This window comes from Phyllostomus discolor, chromosome 6 (assembly GCF_004126475.2).
Source record: "Phyllostomus discolor isolate MPI-MPIP mPhyDis1 chromosome 6, mPhyDis1.pri.v3, whole genome shotgun sequence".
Taxonomy (NCBI): domain Eukaryota; kingdom Metazoa; phylum Chordata; class Mammalia; order Chiroptera; family Phyllostomidae; genus Phyllostomus; species Phyllostomus discolor.
The window spans coordinates 129411456-129429466 of NC_040908.2; the positions used below are offsets into that span (position 1 = coordinate 129411456).

The 18011-nt window shown below is 39.0% G+C and overlaps 1 protein-coding gene across 10 annotated transcripts in view; it reads right to left on the reverse strand.

The window, feature by feature from the left end:
- The window catches only part of IRAG1 (inositol 1,4,5-triphosphate receptor associated 1), a 115669-nt gene that overhangs the window by 31911 nt on the left and 65747 nt on the right, over nucleotides 1–18011 (reverse strand). For all 10 annotated transcript variants that reach the window (XM_028517397.2, XM_028517392.2, XM_036029022.1 and 7 more), the window contains one exon: nucleotides 6887–7010. In XM_028517397.2, coding sequence (XP_028373198.1) covers nucleotides 6887–7010 — 124 coding nt within the window. The remainder of the gene's footprint in view (nucleotides 1–6886; nucleotides 7011–18011) is intronic.

Below are 18011 nucleotides of genomic sequence, written 5' to 3' on the forward strand. Positions count from 1 at the left end.
GCCCCACCCGTCAGGCCCTTTGGGCTGTGGGCCAGCCAACATAATCTCATGGAGCATGCATACACTGCGTAATTGATTTATCAGAACTCATTCAGCCTGCCATTGACTCCTGGCTTTGTTTGGATAGTATGTGGTATTTACACATTTTTACCACTTATTAATCAAACTTATTTTTCTATATTGATGACCCATTTTCTGCATTTTTTTTTGTATAGAACACACTTTTCAAAAACATGTACAAAAGCCTGAGAACTCAGGCAGGTGTGCTTTCACGGAAGGAGCCACATGACACAGTCAGTACCTGATCCCAAGAGCTGTGCCTTGTGGACTGGCATAGGCAGCGAGGGGGCAGAGGCTGGGGTCTCCAAAGGGATACAGGTCTAGCAGGTGACATACCAGGTGACCCTTCTGGATGGCTTTTCCTGCCTAAAATTCAAACTCCCTTATTAGGCCTTAGAATAAAATCAGGGTCCTCTGTGAGCCGGCCTCTACCAGACTCCACACTCTCCAGCCTCACCGACCATTCTGTGCCTCGAATGCACCTCGTGTGGCCCCAGGGCCTTCGCAGTTACTGTTCTCTCCTTTTGGTTCCCACTCTCTTTTGTAACAACTTTACTGAAATATAATTCATGTACTATAAAATTTATGATATGGTAATATTTAGTATGTTCACAGAATTTTACAACCATCACTATGGTCAATTTTGGAACTTTTTCACCACCACCCCAAAAGCCCCTGTACCCATTAACTAGCAGTCACTCTTCTCAGTCTGTGTCTTTTCCAAATGCCCCCCCCCCACACACAGCCCTAGGCAACCATTAGTCTACTTCTTGTCTCTATGAATTTCCTTACTCTGGATTTCTTATCAATGAACTCATACAACACGTAGTCTTCTGTGACTGGCTTTTTTCACTTAGCATAATATTTTCAAGGTTCATCCACATTATAGCACATATCGGTATCTTATTTTTATGGCTGAATAATGTTCCATTGTATGAAGATATCACATTTTGTTTACCTGTTCATCATTTGATGGACATTTGGATTATTTCCACATTTTGGCTGTTCTGAAAATGCTGTTATTGAACATCTATGTACAAGTTTTTATATGGACATAAACAACATCTGTCTGGAAAAAGTCCAGCTATTGTTAATATAACTAGAACAGTTTGCATGACATTGATGTAACCTGGCAGCCAAGGAGAGTGGACTGGGATGTGCACGTGTGAACAATGACAACTTTACTGTACTAGTTGGCAAGGTTGGTAGATGCCATTGAGTGAGCACGTGTACTCTGTGGCCCTCGCATTCAAATCGACTGGGTAGAGCAATGAAACAGAAAAAAAATTTGCATTAAGATTGAACTTCCTTCCACAGAAACTATTTGGATGAATCAGAAGGCTGCAGCAACGGGCAACTGGTGATTGGCAGCTTTGTCATGACAACATGCCAGCTCATGCATCATGTCTCAAGCAGTTTTTTGGTGGAAAATCAAATTACCCAGGTGACTCAGCCCCCTACAGTACAGATTTAGTGCCCTGTGACTTCTGGCTTTTCCCCAAACTAAAATCACCTTTAAAAGGGAAGACATTTAAGACCATCGATGAGTTTCAGGAAAATACAACCAGGGCAGCTAATGGCTATTGGGAGAACTATGTGAGGTCCCAAGGTGCCTACCATGAAGGGGACTGAGGCGTAATTGTCCTGTGCACAATATTTCTTGTATCTTGTATCTTCTTCAATAAATGTCTCCATTTTTCATATTACATGGCTTGATACCTTCTGGAAAGACCTGTATTTTCATTTCTCTTTGCTATATACCTAACAGTGGGACTGGTGGTCCATATGGTAACTATGTAGAACTTTTTAAAGAACTGCCAGACTGTTATTCCTTAGTGGCTGTATCATTTTGCTGAGGATTCCAAGTCCTCCACATTGTTATTGTTCATCTTTTTTAGTGTAACTATTCTAGTGGATGTAAGATGTAATACCTCATTATTATTTTGATTTGCCTTTTCCTAATGACTATGTTGAGCATCTTTTTATGTGCTTATTAACTCCTCATACATATTCTTTGAAGAAATGTCTACTTAAATCCTTTGCCCATTAAAAAAATTAGTTGTCCTTTTATTGAATTATAAGAGCTCTTTATATATTCTGGAAACAAGTCCCTTATTAGATACATGATTTGTAAATATTTTCTTCCATTCTGTGGGCTGTCTTCTCACTTTCTTGATGGTATTACTGTTTACATCACAAAATTTTTTTAATTTTGATGAAAGAACTATTAATCTATTTTTTCTTGTTGCTTATGATTTTGGTGTCATATCTAGAAACCATAGACTAACCCAAGGTCACAAAGATTTGATCTTACATTTCATTTTAACAGTTTAAAGCATTAGCACTTACATTTAGACCAATGATCTATTTTTAGTTAATTTTTGTATATTGTGCAAGGTAGGGTACAATGTTACTTTTCTGCATGTGGCTATTTAGTCATCTCAGAATGATTTGTTGAAAAAAACTGTGCTTTTTGTCTGGAAATTCCTTCACCAAAATCTTTGCATGGATAACTTCTTTTTGTCATTTGCATGTCTCAACTTAATTACTACTATATCATAGAGGCCTTCTTTGACCCTCTTCCCAATGGTCCCATGTTATTCTCTATCTGTGCCCATTTATGGTCTTCCTAGCAGCTCTGCTATCTGAAATCATTCATTCTGTTACTTGAATATTATTTGTCTCCCCGCCTAGAATGTAAGTGCCATGAGAACAGGGACTGTGTCTTCGTGTTCTCCATTCTAATGTGTGGCACATAACAAGTACTCAATGAATGGTTGTTGGGTAAATGCCTGTTTATTGCTCCTTTTGGTGTTTGACCCTGGAATATCTTATTCAGTAATATCTCCTTTTTGCACACTTGGTAACCAACCACTGACCTTGTCTCTAATTTGGGTCCTAGGCCTGGTGTTTCTACCAAATCCATTCAGTTTGCTGACCCTATGAGTTCCTTCTTGGTATGGTTCAATCCCAGTTCTCACAGTTCACATAGAACATGAAACAAACTTCTGCATATTAAAACTCAAGTGGAAAGGAATCTTGAAGCTCTGGCTTCCTTCTAGTGGATGGCATCTTACATGACAGTTTGTCCATCTGTCTCAAACCCCAAGCCAGAGCTAGAGAGTTCTGGGCCCAAGCAAGGGCCCAATGTGGGAACAGCTTCTACTAAGGACAGAAGCAGGGAGGCTGATTTAGGGCCAGAGTGGGGAGGTTTGGGATGGGACCCATGGCTATTGACACAACGTACAAGAGACACTGATCTCAGTCTGACAGCCTGGACCACGTGCTTCAGAAGCTGATCTTATTCGTTGACTGCAAGCTCAGTCTGGCCTCATGGTTGATAGCTGGTAGCTCTTAACTCACTCAGGGGTAATAGAATTGCTCAGTCCCCCACTCCTGGGGAAGCTGAGAAAATTACATTAACTGGAGGCATGCCCTAATCATACTAATTGCCTTCAACTTTACAGAGGAAAAAGACGCCAACAGCCCTCTTGACCAGCCTTGTTCCTTGCAAACCAAAGAGCACTGGTGATTGTTTTGGTACTTTTGACGGTCACCTGGTATGGCTGAAAAGGCAACTCAGTCCACCCTGAATTCGATTTCTGACTCCATTACCTACCAGCATGCTGCTTTGCTTCTCTGTTCCCCCAGCTAAGAAAAACAAAATAAAATCTCCCTTTTCTGCCTCACTGGGTTGTCACAAACACCAAAAGACACACGGCATGCAAAATGCTCTGTCACCTGCAATGCACTTGGGTACTTCTTCTTTGGTTTCCTGTTTCTGGACATTCCTTCTGTGCCTTTCCACCAGGTGAACTGGCCTAAGTCACTCCCTCCTCCAGCTGTGAATTCAGCCTGCTTCTGACTTGTTTCTAGCACTTTTTTCTTTGTACATTTTTTCACATTTTGGAAAATCCCCACAAAATTTTATTTTATTTTTAAAATTATTTTATTGATTATGCTATTACAGTTGCCCAATTTTTCCCCCTTTGCCCTCTCTGCTGGTACTCTCCTCCCTCCAGCAATCCCCTCCTTAGTTCATGTCCATGGGTTGTGCATATGAGTTCCTTGGCTTCTCCATTTCCTATGCTACTCTTAACACCCCCCTGTCTATTTTGTACCTACCAATTATGCTTCTTAATCCCTGCACCTTTCCCCCAAATCTCCCCCCTCCCAGGTGATAACCCTCCATGTGATATCCATATCTGTGATTTTGTTTCTGTGCTAGTTGTTTGCTTAGTTTGCTTTTTTTAGATTCAGTTGATAGTTGTGAATTTGTTGCCATTTTAATTGTTCGTGATCTTGATCTTCTTCTTTTTCTTAAATAAGTTCCCTTAACATGTCATGTAATAAGGGCTTGGTGATGATGAATTCCTTTAGCTTTACCTTGTCTGGGGAGCACTTTATCTGCCCTTTCATCCTAAATGATAGCTTTGCTGGATAAAAGTAATCTAGGCTGTAGGCCCTTGCTTTTCATCACTTTGAGTATTTCTTGCCAGTCCCTTCTAGCCTGCAAAGTTTCCTTTGAGAAGTCAGCTAACAGTTTCATGTGAACTCCTTTGTAGGTGCCTTTGCTTTATTCTTGCTGCTTTTAAGATTCTCTCTCTATCTTTATTTTAACCTTTGGCATTTTAATTATGACATGTCTTGGTGTGGTCCTCTTTGGGTCCAACTTCTTTGGGACTCCCTGTGCTTCCTGGAATTGCATGTCTATTTCCTTCACCAAATTAGGGAAGTTTTCTTTCATTGTTTTTTCAGATAAGTTTTCAATTTCTTGCTCTTCCTCTTTCCCTTCTGGCATCACTATGATTTGGATGTTGGTACATTTGGAGATATCCCAGAGGGTCCTTATACTAACCTCAATTTTTTGAATTCTTTCTTCATTTTGCTGTTCTTGTTGAATGCTTATTTCTTCCTTATTATTGATTTGAATCCTGGCTTCCTTCTCTATATGGTTCGTTCCCTGTAGATTTTTCTTTATTTCACTTAGTGTAACCTTCATTTCTTCCTTTATGTTGTTGCTATACTTAATGAATTCTCTGAGCATCCCGATCACTAGTGTTTTAAACTCTCCATCTGATAGGTTGGTTATCTAGGTTTCATTCAGTTCTTTCTTAGGGGTTTGTTCTGTTCTTTCATTTGGGCCACATTTGTGTATTCAATTTGGCAGCCTCCCTGTGTTTGCTTCTGTGTATTAGGTAGAGCTGCTTTGATTCCTTGCTTTAGTAGCATGGACTATTATAGAAAAGTCACCTGCAGATTGCATGGGGCAAGGCCTTAGGTAATTGCCAGGGCAGGACAACCTGCTTCAGTACTTTGTGGCTGTTTGTGGGGAGGGCTCAGGAAGGCGACAATGCTGCTGCCTGGCTTCTAGAGGTTTACCCAGCATTTACCCGTTTCCAGTCTCTTCACCCACTTTCCATTTGAGACAATTGCCCTTCTAGCTGCTGCCCTGGTGCAGAATCCCAGAGTAGGTGGGTTTGCATACATTCTAAGTCTGTGCAGTCCCATTAAGCTGAATCTCCTGAAAATCCAGCAGCTCCTTCCACTGCCCCAACCCCCACTGGTTTTTACAGCCAGAAATTATGGTGATTTATCTTCCTGGCACTGGGACACTGGGCTGTGTGGTCTCACCTTGGGCTGGGATTGCTCGCTTCCAAGGTATCCCTCCTAATTTTTTATCTACCATACATGAATGTGGGATTGGCCATTCCACTGCTGCCACCGCTTCTCCATGCCACACTGTATCTCTGCGCCTCTCTGCCCATCTCCATGACTCTGCCTCTCCTACGCATTTGGATGAATGTGGTTTTTTTAAATCCTTGGTTGTCAGACTTCTATACAACTTGAATTTATATCAGTTCTGGGCATTATTTGTTTTGGGATCTAGTTGTAATTCTTTCTATGTTTGCATGAAGAGGCGAGGCATGTCTGCCTATGCCTCCATCTTGACTGGAAGTCCCCTCTACCACTTTTCTTGATGTTGGTTTAGTTGCTCAGTCCCTTTGAGTATTGCCTTAATGACTCTGTTTTTGTTGATTATAGTGTAAAATTTGAACACATAACACCCGATGGGCAAAACTTGTTTTCCTTTCATATTTACCCCTAAAATAGGAAGCTCTATTATGTCCGATAGCTCCTCTTAATGGCCTTTGTGCCCAACAGTTTAGTCCCCAGGTTTCTGGGCTTGGTAGGAAGCCTCATTTGCAGGCACTCGTCCAGTTCCTATTGCTTAGTGGTACCTTATTTTCTCTTCTTTATACTTGAAACTGTTCATTTTTTAACCCAGTTACCAAAGCCTGTTATGTGCTGATAAAACCCTAACTCACACACCGCCACCTTTATTTACCAATGATAGATCCCTGCTGTACAGGTGAGGAGACTGGGGCTTGGGAAAGGAAGTCACTTTTTCGCCATGTGTAGAAGAGCCTGGTAGGTTTGCCAGCAAATCCTTCTTCATGTGGTCCCAAATGTTCTACATCTCCATCTATGCAGGTATCAGATCTAAAATTCTCTCAATTATAAGTAAATTGTAGAGCTGGGATTAAAACCAGACCTCTTGACCCAAAGCCCACCACTCTCTGCTGTCATGAGCCTCTTGGTGACCCTTGTGCATGCCTATGAACCCCACTTGCTCTCTGAGTTGGATTCACCCCACCTGGCCCTTTATTATTCTTTTTGTTTGAGATGCATTTGCCCTGTCTGGACCATTTGACCCTGGTCTGTCTGGGGTAAAAAATCAAGGCTGGTGTACTACTGTGTCCCATCTAGAATCCAACATGGGCTACCTCATATGGGTCTTCTACAACCCATGCCCTGATTTTACCTTCCAGGAAGAGACTTGTGGACCCGCAGTTTGCGTAGCAGCATGTCAGAAATATTGGGCATGACATCCAAGCCACTCTTTGACTCTTCTTCCTCGATAGCTGGGGACAGTTCAGATGGGAGTCCTGAAAGAAAAAAGTGCTTAACTTATATGTCTGTTTGAAATCACTGTAGTTCTGTTGTCAACTTGGTTCAGTGGATAGGAAGAGCTTTAACAGTTATAAGAACCTAATTCTATTCCTGTGACTTTATAATTGTTACTTTATCCTTACAATGACTCAGTAAGCTAGAACTTTATTTTCTCATTTTACAGGTGGGTAAACCAAGACTTGGCAAGGTTAAGAACTTGGTTTATGTCACAGAACTAGTAAATGGCATAGGCAGGCTTCAAACCAATTCTGTTTGCTCCAAATTCTGTGTTCTTCCCATTGCTTCCCAAAGTACCAAGGAGGCTCTTGTGTCTTGGGTCAGTTTGGTTTCTGGCAACTGGAAGCTAGTTGACTATTTGGCATAATGTTTGCAAAAATCCCCTCTCTGGAACAGGTTTTTCAGAAGGACTGTTGGCCAATTATTCTTCCTCAAATGAATTCAATAGTTCAATCATCTCTGGCCTACCCAGAAATCAGCATCTGGTTCCATATCCCATAAGTAGGAATAGAAGCAGAATTTTTCTAGGGTAAATCTAATGTCATTAGGTTTTTATTTTTTGAAACCACTCAACAACACTTTATTGTTTTATATATTTTAAATTAGCAAAATGAAGTTTCAAAAGGAATCTGTTGCTTACTGAACCACGGAGAAACTGGTACTTATAGTGTTGATAGCCTGGTTAATTAGTTGAACATTTGGTTGGGGGAACCACAAAAATGGTTGTTCCTATGAATTATACTTAGAAAATGTTATGAAAGAAGAAAAAACCTAACTCAACAAATATACTCTAAAATTTTTTAAAAAATATATTTTATTGATTATGCTATTACAGTTGTCCCATTCCTCCCCCGACCCTTCATTCCCCTCTAACCTGTAAAGTCATTAGGTCTTTTAAAGATCTCAAAAACAAGTGCCTCCTAGTCAACAGAACAAATGAACAGGCTTTTGTTATCTCCCCAAACTATTTGGGGTCTTGCATTGAAGGCAGAAAGAACAAATGAAATATTTTCTATCCCATAAATCTTTCTCTTGTTTGAAGACAGCTCTTGTACCTCTCCCAAAATTTTCCTTCTCTAGGCTCTAGCCCTGTTTTCCCAGATGCTCACTATGACCACTGTGGCCCATGGCCTCTAGCTCCTTTGCCTGCACACATCTGGTTGTTGCTCTCCCAGAGGCCCAGATGTGCTCTCACAAGGTCTTAGCTCAGGAAGGCACTGGCACACATCCCTGACACTCACATTTGTTATTCATGCAGCATAGACTTAGTGTGCCTTACTATGGGCTCACATTACATTTAGGATTAAAAAGCCTCAGATCTATTTTACTTGAGCCAAATCAGGTATTTTCATCCCATATCATGGTTACTTGTCTTTCACATGCAAGACTTTATAGTCATACATTTTACCATCTCTAATGGGTTTTGATCTAGAATATTTCCAGCCTGCTCAATGATTTTCCAGAATTGTAGGCCAGGCTATAGGCATAGTTGTGCTAGCCATCCAAATGGAGCTAAGATTGGGAATCATGTTGATTAGAAGCCTCCTCACCAAGTGAGGCCATGTAGAGAGAAGAGGAGGCATAGTTTGGCTGAAGGTAAATAATGCTTAAATACTTTGAGTTTTCCAATAACCAAATGGTGTTCATGAGTTTCCTGGTACTCAAGGAATCCCAGAGAAGTTTGGAGGGCTATTTGTCAGAGATGGGGCAGTCAGTGGTCCTTCTTTGAGTATAAGATTGAACTAGATATTCTCTTAGTTACCTGTCACCTCTTGGGTTCTGTCTTGGCATTTATTGATCTCAGACATTTCCATGTGACAGATGGTAAGTCCTGTGGTGCTTCTGGCCCCACTTTACCAACACCCAGCAGAGAGATAATTAAGCAATGGGCTCCTAAGAGTTCTATATGATTGAACCATACCAAGCTCTAATAATCACGTGAAAGTCATACCAGGAGCTCTTGCCTAGAAAAGTACCCTCAGTTGAGCATCCCCCTACCCTCAAAAGTACCTAGTCAGGGCTTTTAGCCTTGCTAAAACGGTGGTCTTCAGAGTGATCCAAGAACTGATGGATCCCAGAATCAGCCAACCTCTTCCTAAATTTAACTGAATGAACTTAACAATAACAATGAATTTTAAAATCAACTAAATATATAGCAGCAACTCTCAAATATGGAAAAAGGCAATGATATTTTTTTTAAATAATGGCCAGAGAAAGACAAAACTTACTGGAAATAAATGTAGAGCTCTTACCCTTAATAACCCTTTCTTTTCCCCTCAAAGACTCAGTACTGAGAGGAAGATGAGAGAAAAAATTCTGGCAAAGAGTGCAGTACCACAGAGTGGGAAGGGGAGTGGACCAAGAACATGAGCAGGCAGCTAGCAGAGGAGACTCAGAGTGTTTCCCTTGAGTAGAAGGGTCTCCGTGCCACCGTAACAATACTTTAGCTAGTGAAAAAACTGCCTGTTCTATTTCTTTTTCTTAATGGCGGGGGTGGGGGGAAGGGGGAAGACAGGACTACATAGTAGTCTACTGGAGCTAATTATGTGGAAAAATATGGAGGGATTTACCAGAAAGGAAAATAAAGAGAAAATAAATAAAACAAGCTTCTCTGATGGAGTGAGACACATGGAAAGCCCCAATTGAAGCTATTTCCCACCACCTCCTGCCCGCCATTTCTGAGAAATAGCATAGTGATCAAACTCCTTGGATTTTGTCTCTTTTCCTTCCTTTACCTGACAGGATAGTGACAGTGTCTGCTGAAAATAGTTGGATCAAAGCTGGAAAATAAATACCTGAGTAGATGGTCTCTGTAATTCTACCCTGATTAGTGAAATAATCCATAACCCGTTACTCCCCACCTAAGGGAAAAAGATAAGCCCTACTTTGGTATAATAAACTTAAGTGTTGGACTATGAACAAAGTTAGAAAAAGAGCAGAAACCAATCTCACAAACACCACCATGCACAGCTCCATCTGAACTTCCCCTTTTCCCCACCATCCAGCAATAACAAGGCCAGCATGGAACACCCTGTCCTCAGCTAAGTGCTGCAGGGAGGCCACAGATCCCAGATAAGGTAGGAAGGAAACTGACCTACACAGTATATAAATCTAGGTAAAGAGAAAATCCAGGTAGAAATGCCCATGTAAAAAGAAAGAAAATAGAAAGAAATGGCAACTATATAAAAATACTATAGTCAAAATAGGAAGGAAAGCATAAAGGAAAGAAGAAAGGAAACATCAGGAGATAGATGTCAGGATAAAACCATAGATGCACCCTAGCAGTTCTTTGCAAAGCAAAGGGTCGCAGGTTTGATTCCCAGTCTGGGCATATACCTGGGTGGCAGGCCAGGTCCCCAGTAGGTGCATGTGGGAATCAACCACACGCTGATATTTTCCTCTCTCCCTCCCTTCTGCTCTAAAAACAAATAAATAAAATCTTAAAAATATATATAGATGCAACAAACACAGCAAAAATGCATTTTTTGTGCATAATTTGAACCACAAATTCTTTGCTTTGTGGAAAAATTGGAACCTGAAGAAAACAAAAATAGGAAATGAGAGATAAGATGAGAGAATCACAGAAAGATTGTAGAAGAGCACAATTTTTTAAAAAAGATTTTATTTATTTATTTTTACAGAGGGAAGGGAGGGAGAAAGAGAGAGAGAAGCATCAATGTGTGGTTGCTGGGGGTCATGGCCTGCAACCCAGGCATATACCCTGACTGGGAATCGAACCGCAACACTTTGGTTCGCAGCCTGTGCTCAATCCACTGAGCTATGCCAGCCAGGACAGAAGAGTACAATTTAAGGAAATAAACTGAAGACCTAAATAACAGAACTAAGCAGGAAATTATAAAAATATAGAAATAACCAATGTGTTGAAAATATGAAAGAATAAAACAGATACAGCCTCAAACTGAATTAGTAAGGAGGGTGAGAGATACTGAGATGAGCACAAGGAATTTAAAGCAGGAGAAATTAAAGTATTTGGAAATGGAATAATGAATCTGCACTTGAGGCAATGTTGAGAAACTAATGGATTATGGTGTCTCCGAAGTAGTAAAAAAAAAAAAGGAAACAAAGAACATATCCAAAGGCAAGAAGAGAAGAAAAATTTCCCCCAATTGAGATAAAGCTGAACTGGCAGATTGAATTTTATATAGGTATGAAATACTTCTCCAACTACCATCATAGAAAGAATAAGCCATACAAGGAGAGGTGAGGGCTGGAAATAGCCGGTCTCAGACTTCTCTACAACACTGAAGACTGTAGTATTCACAAAGCTCTGAAGAGAAAAGTGGCCCAGAATTTATTGCCATCCAAGCTGTCTTCCTAGAATGAAAGACAACATTTTTCCCTGGCCAGTGTGGCTCAGCTCGATGAAGCATCATCCCATACAGTGAAAGGTTGCAGGTTTGATCTCCAGTCAGGGTACATACTTAGGTTGCAGGTTCAATCCCTGGTCAGGGTGCATACAGGAGGCAACCAATTGATGTTTCTCTCTCACATTGATGTCTCTCTCTCTCTTTCTGTTTGTGTGTATATGTGTGTCTCTTTCCCCCTTCCTCTCTCTCAAAAGCAATGGAAAAATGTCCTTGGGTAAGGATTTAAAAAAAAAGAATTAAAGACAACATTTTCAAACATTCTAGACTTTAGGGAACATGGCATTTCTGAGCTCTTCTAGAAAAACCATTGAATAATGAAATCCAGCTAAACAAGACATACAACAAAATCATAACATTGGGAATGAGCAGCCATAGTAAAAGCATTAGTGGTGAGCATGAAATCCTTTCACATATAAGTTTAAGGCTTAAACAACAATGGAAACTATGGTTACAGAATAAAATGTAAATACCATAGACTTAACAATATAAAAAGAATAATTTATCATTGTATATATGGAGATGAAAAGGTAGGAAGAAATAATAAAGGTGCCATTTCATCTTTTCCTGTAGGATGTAGTTAATCCAAATTTGACACATGTGATGTGAAGTGCCTCACACACCCTTAATGCATTTCATAATATATACATTAAACTTTTAACAATGAATTTCTTCTTTTTCTGGAGGAAGCAATTACCAAAATTCAGCAGGTCCTACAGATTCACTTCATTTTAATTGTAATTTAATTAAATTTAAATACATTTTAAAAAGTATTTCTAGGAATATAACCTCCTTCCATTCTCCCTTTCCTCCTCCTGTATTTGTGGGGAAGGGGACATTTGGTGTAAGCTATTTTTATTTTTCTGTTTGTATTTCTCACTATTAGTTGAATTTTAAAATAATGAACAGGAGCTAATTTTAACAAAAGTAGTAAGTTTGTTTTTTAAATATCTGCCTGTACTAGCTCATTTCAATGAAAGCATTTGTTTCTGGCTATCTCAGGGACTTAGCAAAGTAATGTTCAGTGTTTGTGGGTAGAGATGCTCTGAGCCCCCAGATGACCTTAAGCAAGTGGCTGGGGATAAACTTTCTTCAGATCCATCTCTGGGAGACCTTTTCTTTGCCTGAGACTGAGGGCTCTGAGCCCAGACTGGGGTGTCTGGAAGGACTGCAATTTAATGACATCTTTGCCTTAGCTCACACTCTGTCAACATCCAGGTCCAGAAGCCCACCCAATTCCTAGATATTGGCACCTGGATCAGGATAAAGCCAAAGGATCAAAGCCATTTCAACAGCTACCATTTATTGAACATCAACTACTTTTTCAGACACTTTTCAGACACTTTTTCGTTCTTCCTTACAACAACTCTGCAAAGAAAACATGGCTAAGCTCATTTTCTGGGGAAACTGCAAGCTAGGAAACTGAGGCTCAGCTAAATTAATTAGATTCCCCAGGGTCCCAGCTTGTTAGTAAAGAGCCAGGATGCAAAACCAGGTCTGTCAGATTGTTAACATCCAAGTTGCTCCCTACTGCCATTCAACATGTCCAAACCCAAACTCTTTGTCTTTATTCTCAAGTGAGCTTTTTCATGCTCCCAGTCCTAATTAATGGTACCTTCACTCCTCAGTCATGCAGACAGACTTCTGGGAGACTTCCGGGTCTCTCTCTCCACCTCATCTCCTCACCAAGTCTTGCCAAACTGACCTCCATGGAGCTCTCAAACCTGTCCTCCCATCCCTGCCTATCCACTGCAGTCTACACTCTCATCACCTCTCACTGGGCTGTTTCCACACCCTCTTAGCTGGTCTGCTTTAGGCCAGCTTTCATAATCTGTCCAAAATTATTCTCAAACTCAATTTTTATCCTGATGCTTCCTTACCTATAGGCTTCTCTGGCTTTATAGGAGGTACTGGATACCGTTCAAATTCATTAATTGCCCCTTAAAACCTTCACTCTCCCTGTTTTCCACCTACTCTCCACTCTTGCTGTCCGTCTCTCTGGGACATAGGGCCCATACTTGACTCAAATGAATTCCTCTGTTCCCAGAACATGCCAAGCACTAGAAAATGCCTGCCTGCCTTTGCTCCTGCTGTTCCTTCTGCCTGGGATTCCCTTCTCTTCTTCATCTCAAAACTTCTTCTCCTGGAAACCTGTCTTGACTCACTCACCACTACTGAGATGGCAGCTTCCTCCTCCATGTTGTTGCCTATGGCAACACCTCACCATCCAGTGCTAATAGGGAACAAGATGGACCTTAGAAGTAAAATCATCAGATAAGTGAATGTGACTCTTATAAACACCAAATTTTTAAAAAGAAAATTAACCATGGCAGGTGTTCAATAAATGCGTATTTCCTCCTATTTTCTTACTTCTAGGATCTGAATGGTTAAGAACTCTAACTTCACTATTTCCCACCTGCATAGCCTTGGGCAAGTTTCTTATTTTCTAGATGCCACAGTTTGCTCATGTGTGAAATGGGTATGACAGTACCTATTTCACTGAGCTCATATTATGTTTTTATGTGATACTGGTCTGTTTTCTTTTTTTTTACTACTCCCCTGAGGATATGTGTACTGATTTTAGAGATAGGAAGGGGGGGAGAGAGAAAGATTGAATGGTTGCCTCCCACTGGTGCCCCAACCAGGGGATTGAACACACAACCTATGTATGTGATCTGACTGGGGATTGAACCCACAATCTTCAGGTGAATGAGATGATGTTCCAATCAACTGAGCCACCTGGCCAGGGCCTGGTCTTTATTCTAACAGAAAGCTGGCATGTATTTTAATTCTTATCATTGAGGTTGTGGAACTCTATCTTGCCAGCTAAACGGGATTTTGTACTCTGGGCTTCATAGTGTACAGGACAGTGCAAGAGATGTGGTGGGCAACCATGTGTTTGATTGATATCTGCAGAATTCTGACTTCCTTTTCATGCTTTCTGAAAGCCCCATCAAAGAGCCTCATTCCCTCTGTAATCCAGGACAAAAGGCTTTGGGAGTCCTCCCAGGGAGCTGGAGAGGCTAGCCCTTTAACATCGGTAAATACAGCAGTACATATGAGCTCATGGGGTAAACTCAAATCTCTTATAATGATTGTTTGCTGTTCCTTTGGGAGATGGGGAAGATTCTTATCAGAACATTCCAGAGTCTTAAGAACTTTGGCGCTCCTTCAGTTTCTGAGGCCTGAGGGGGACTGTTTTCCCTGCTGCATGTGGTCTCTCCAACAATCCAACCAGTTCTCTTCACAGGGACCACTTGTAGGATGTTTGGATCTTGTAGGATGTAGGATCATTTGGAGGTCATTTCCAGCCAAAGACATGGGAGTAACTATGGGCCTGTTCTGGGGCTGAATGCTGGGGATGCAGAGATGAAAAAGGCTCAGGCCCTGCCACCACAATCCTGGCTGTCACAATCAGTTCCCTTGGCTGTCTCAACAGCCTAACAGCCTTCTATCTTGTCCCTTTGTCTGCACTCCTGAGCCCCTTTCCCAGACCAACCCACTGGCTACAGCATCTTCAGAAGTTTCATTCTGTTCTTAGCGTGAGCACTAGAATGCACAGTAGGAACCACTATGTGGTTAGCCCTCCTCAGCATCTTGGGATCCTCAGCAACTCATTCTTCATTTTTAGGCTCAGCACATGCTGTTCCCTCTACCAGGAATGTCCTTGCCCGATGAACTCCCATGAGTCTTTAGATAACTGCTCAAATGTCATTCTTCTAGGGAAAACTTTGCCAGCACCTCCAGGCCCTTCACCCTTTTAAAATCTATCACAATATGAAATGAGTGAATGTTCCCCTAATCTTTGTCCCTGTAGATAATAACTCTTCTTATTCCAGGACCACAGTGATTTATTTTTATATGTGAAAATTATTAATTAATATATTAAATGATAAAATATACATTATTCTTTGAATATATATCCAAAGCAATTCAATAAAATTTAACACAAATCTTGAAACTTGTAAGAGAATATTTCCTTAAAATAAAAATAAAAACATAAAATATAAGAAATATATAAACTAAATAGAAAATATATATGTAATAAAAGATAAAAAGATATAAAATATTTTAATATATATTTATTTTTATCTTTTATTATGTATATCTTTTCTGTTTTCTAAAATAAATAATATAATTATGAGATAATAACTAAAAATAAAATAGTGGTTCTATTTAATAATTAGACACAACATGATCCTTGAAACAAAAACACAGAAACAATTATAAACTGAAACAAGGCAAGTGTTCTCCTTATCACCATTATCATATTAGAGAATGTTGCAAAGTAATAAAACATATATAGATACAGAAAAAAATACATACACTTTTACACAAAACGATACAACTAAGACAAATAGCAAATTTGATAAAATGAAAAGATTGTGAATTGGACAAAACAAAGGCATTCTGCAAAGTGGTCAAGAGTCTTTGAATTTATATACATCTGGGTTCCAATCCTGGCTTCAGCAATTAATAACCATATGGGCTTAACCTCCCTGAGTCTCAATTTGCTCATTTGTAAAATGGGTACAATAAAAGGAATGGTTATAACCACTTCCCACAGTTGTGGGCATTATGTGAAATATTGTCAAATACTTAGCATAGTACTTGGGACATAGTAATCACTCTAATTATAGTAATTATGCTCTCTAATCACTATAGTAATCACTCTCTACCATTTGGTAATAATAATATTATATAAGAAACATGTAAAACAACCAAGCAATATTCATCTATACTACTAGTTATCAACTAGAAAAATATAATGAAAAATCTTCTTTATAAATAATAAAAAATGTAAGTCATGTACAACATGCCCCAATAAGAGATATGGGAGACCTATAGAAAGAACCTTGAATCTTTTAGAGGAAAAAGAAATTAGTACAGGGACAAACCATGTGCTCAAATGAGAACTAAATATTTGCAGATGAAGTAATTTAAAAATCTATAAACTATAACAAACAAAGCTTGGACAGTTCTTCTGAATCCAATCTGCAGCTCAGAGCAGTCACAATTTAAAATGTATAAAATGGTATTAATTTCACTTAGAGAATTAGGTGAATAAGAGGCAAACTGGAAAGGACCTGGAATTTTTTAATCTTAGGTAAATCCAGGAGAGAGTAGAGACCCAGAGAGGATGAGGAACATATTTTAAAATTCCATTAATTGGTGTCTGGACTTGGAAATGAACTCTAATCTCCTGACTTCTGGTCCAGTTGTTTTTCCATTAATTTACACTGAATCTTTGCATCTAGGATATAATGAATATTCTGTAAAAGAAGAGCAACGAGGGAGAAATAGCCCCACTGCACTCTAGAGATATGACAGGGTGGCAGTGATTAAATGATACAGTTCTGATTAGAATAAAACAGAATCAAAGGTTCAGTACTAGTCTTTGGAATATATAAAAAAGAAGTAGTATATAGTTATCTAATCCATGATATAACAAGAAATATAGACACTATCAAAATATGATTGAAGTAACAAGATCTTAAATTCTCAAATACCTGTATATTAAAATAAATTTCAGAGGTATTAGCAAAATAAATATAAGTAGATCAAACTATAAAAAAATTAGTAGAAAATAGACTTGTTATACTAATTAGACAGAATTAATAGTTTTATAATGATATAAATAATGGAGGACTTTTCATAGAAAAAGATAGGTAAAAAAGATTATATGAAAACTTTGAGTTCTCTAAAAATAACACAAAACTTGTTTAAAAGCAAAAAATGATAGAATGAAAACAAAGAAAAATACAACCAACAAATGGTTAATATTTATAGTTTCTACACATTACCAACAAAAATAAACAAACCAACAAAAAACCCAAGACCCAAATGTTAATTGACCTAATAAGGAAAAAAAAGGAAATAAGTATTTAGAAATTTAAAGTTTGAGCTTGCTTGAAAGCAAATTAAGCTAATAATGAAGTGGCATTTCACACTATTCATAATACATTGCAATAGTTATTATTATTATTGATTATCTGGTTCTCGCTGTATTCTGGCCAATAAGGAACAAAACAAAGCAAAGCAAAGCAAATTCTGGTGCTGGCTTTTCTCAGGAGAAATGCTCCTGGCTCAGTACTTGCAGGAGCTTTATATTTTGGAAGTAATTCAGTAAATGCAAATGTTTCTGCACTTTAACCCAGTGACTCTAAAGCCTGAGATCTTATCCCAAGGGAGTAAATTAAAGGAAGAATGAAATAAACTACAAGTACAAAGTTGTTTATAGTAGTGTTGTTCATCATAGTTAAAAGAATTGTAAACATCTGAAATACCCAACAATAGATACAACAGTATAAAAGGATAATATGTACCCATTAAATGATGAATATGAAAATGAGTCAAAATATATGAAATTAGTTATGAAGTAAATTTTAAAAAGTAGTAACAGAAATCTTCAACAAAATAATGGCAAGTTGGATCCAGCAATACATTAAAAAGATCATACACGATGATCAAGTGGGATACATCCCAAGGATGCAAGGATGATATAGCATTTGCAGATCAATCAATGTAATACACCACATAAACAAAATGAAAGACAAAAATCATGAGCATATCAATAGATGCTAAAAATGCATT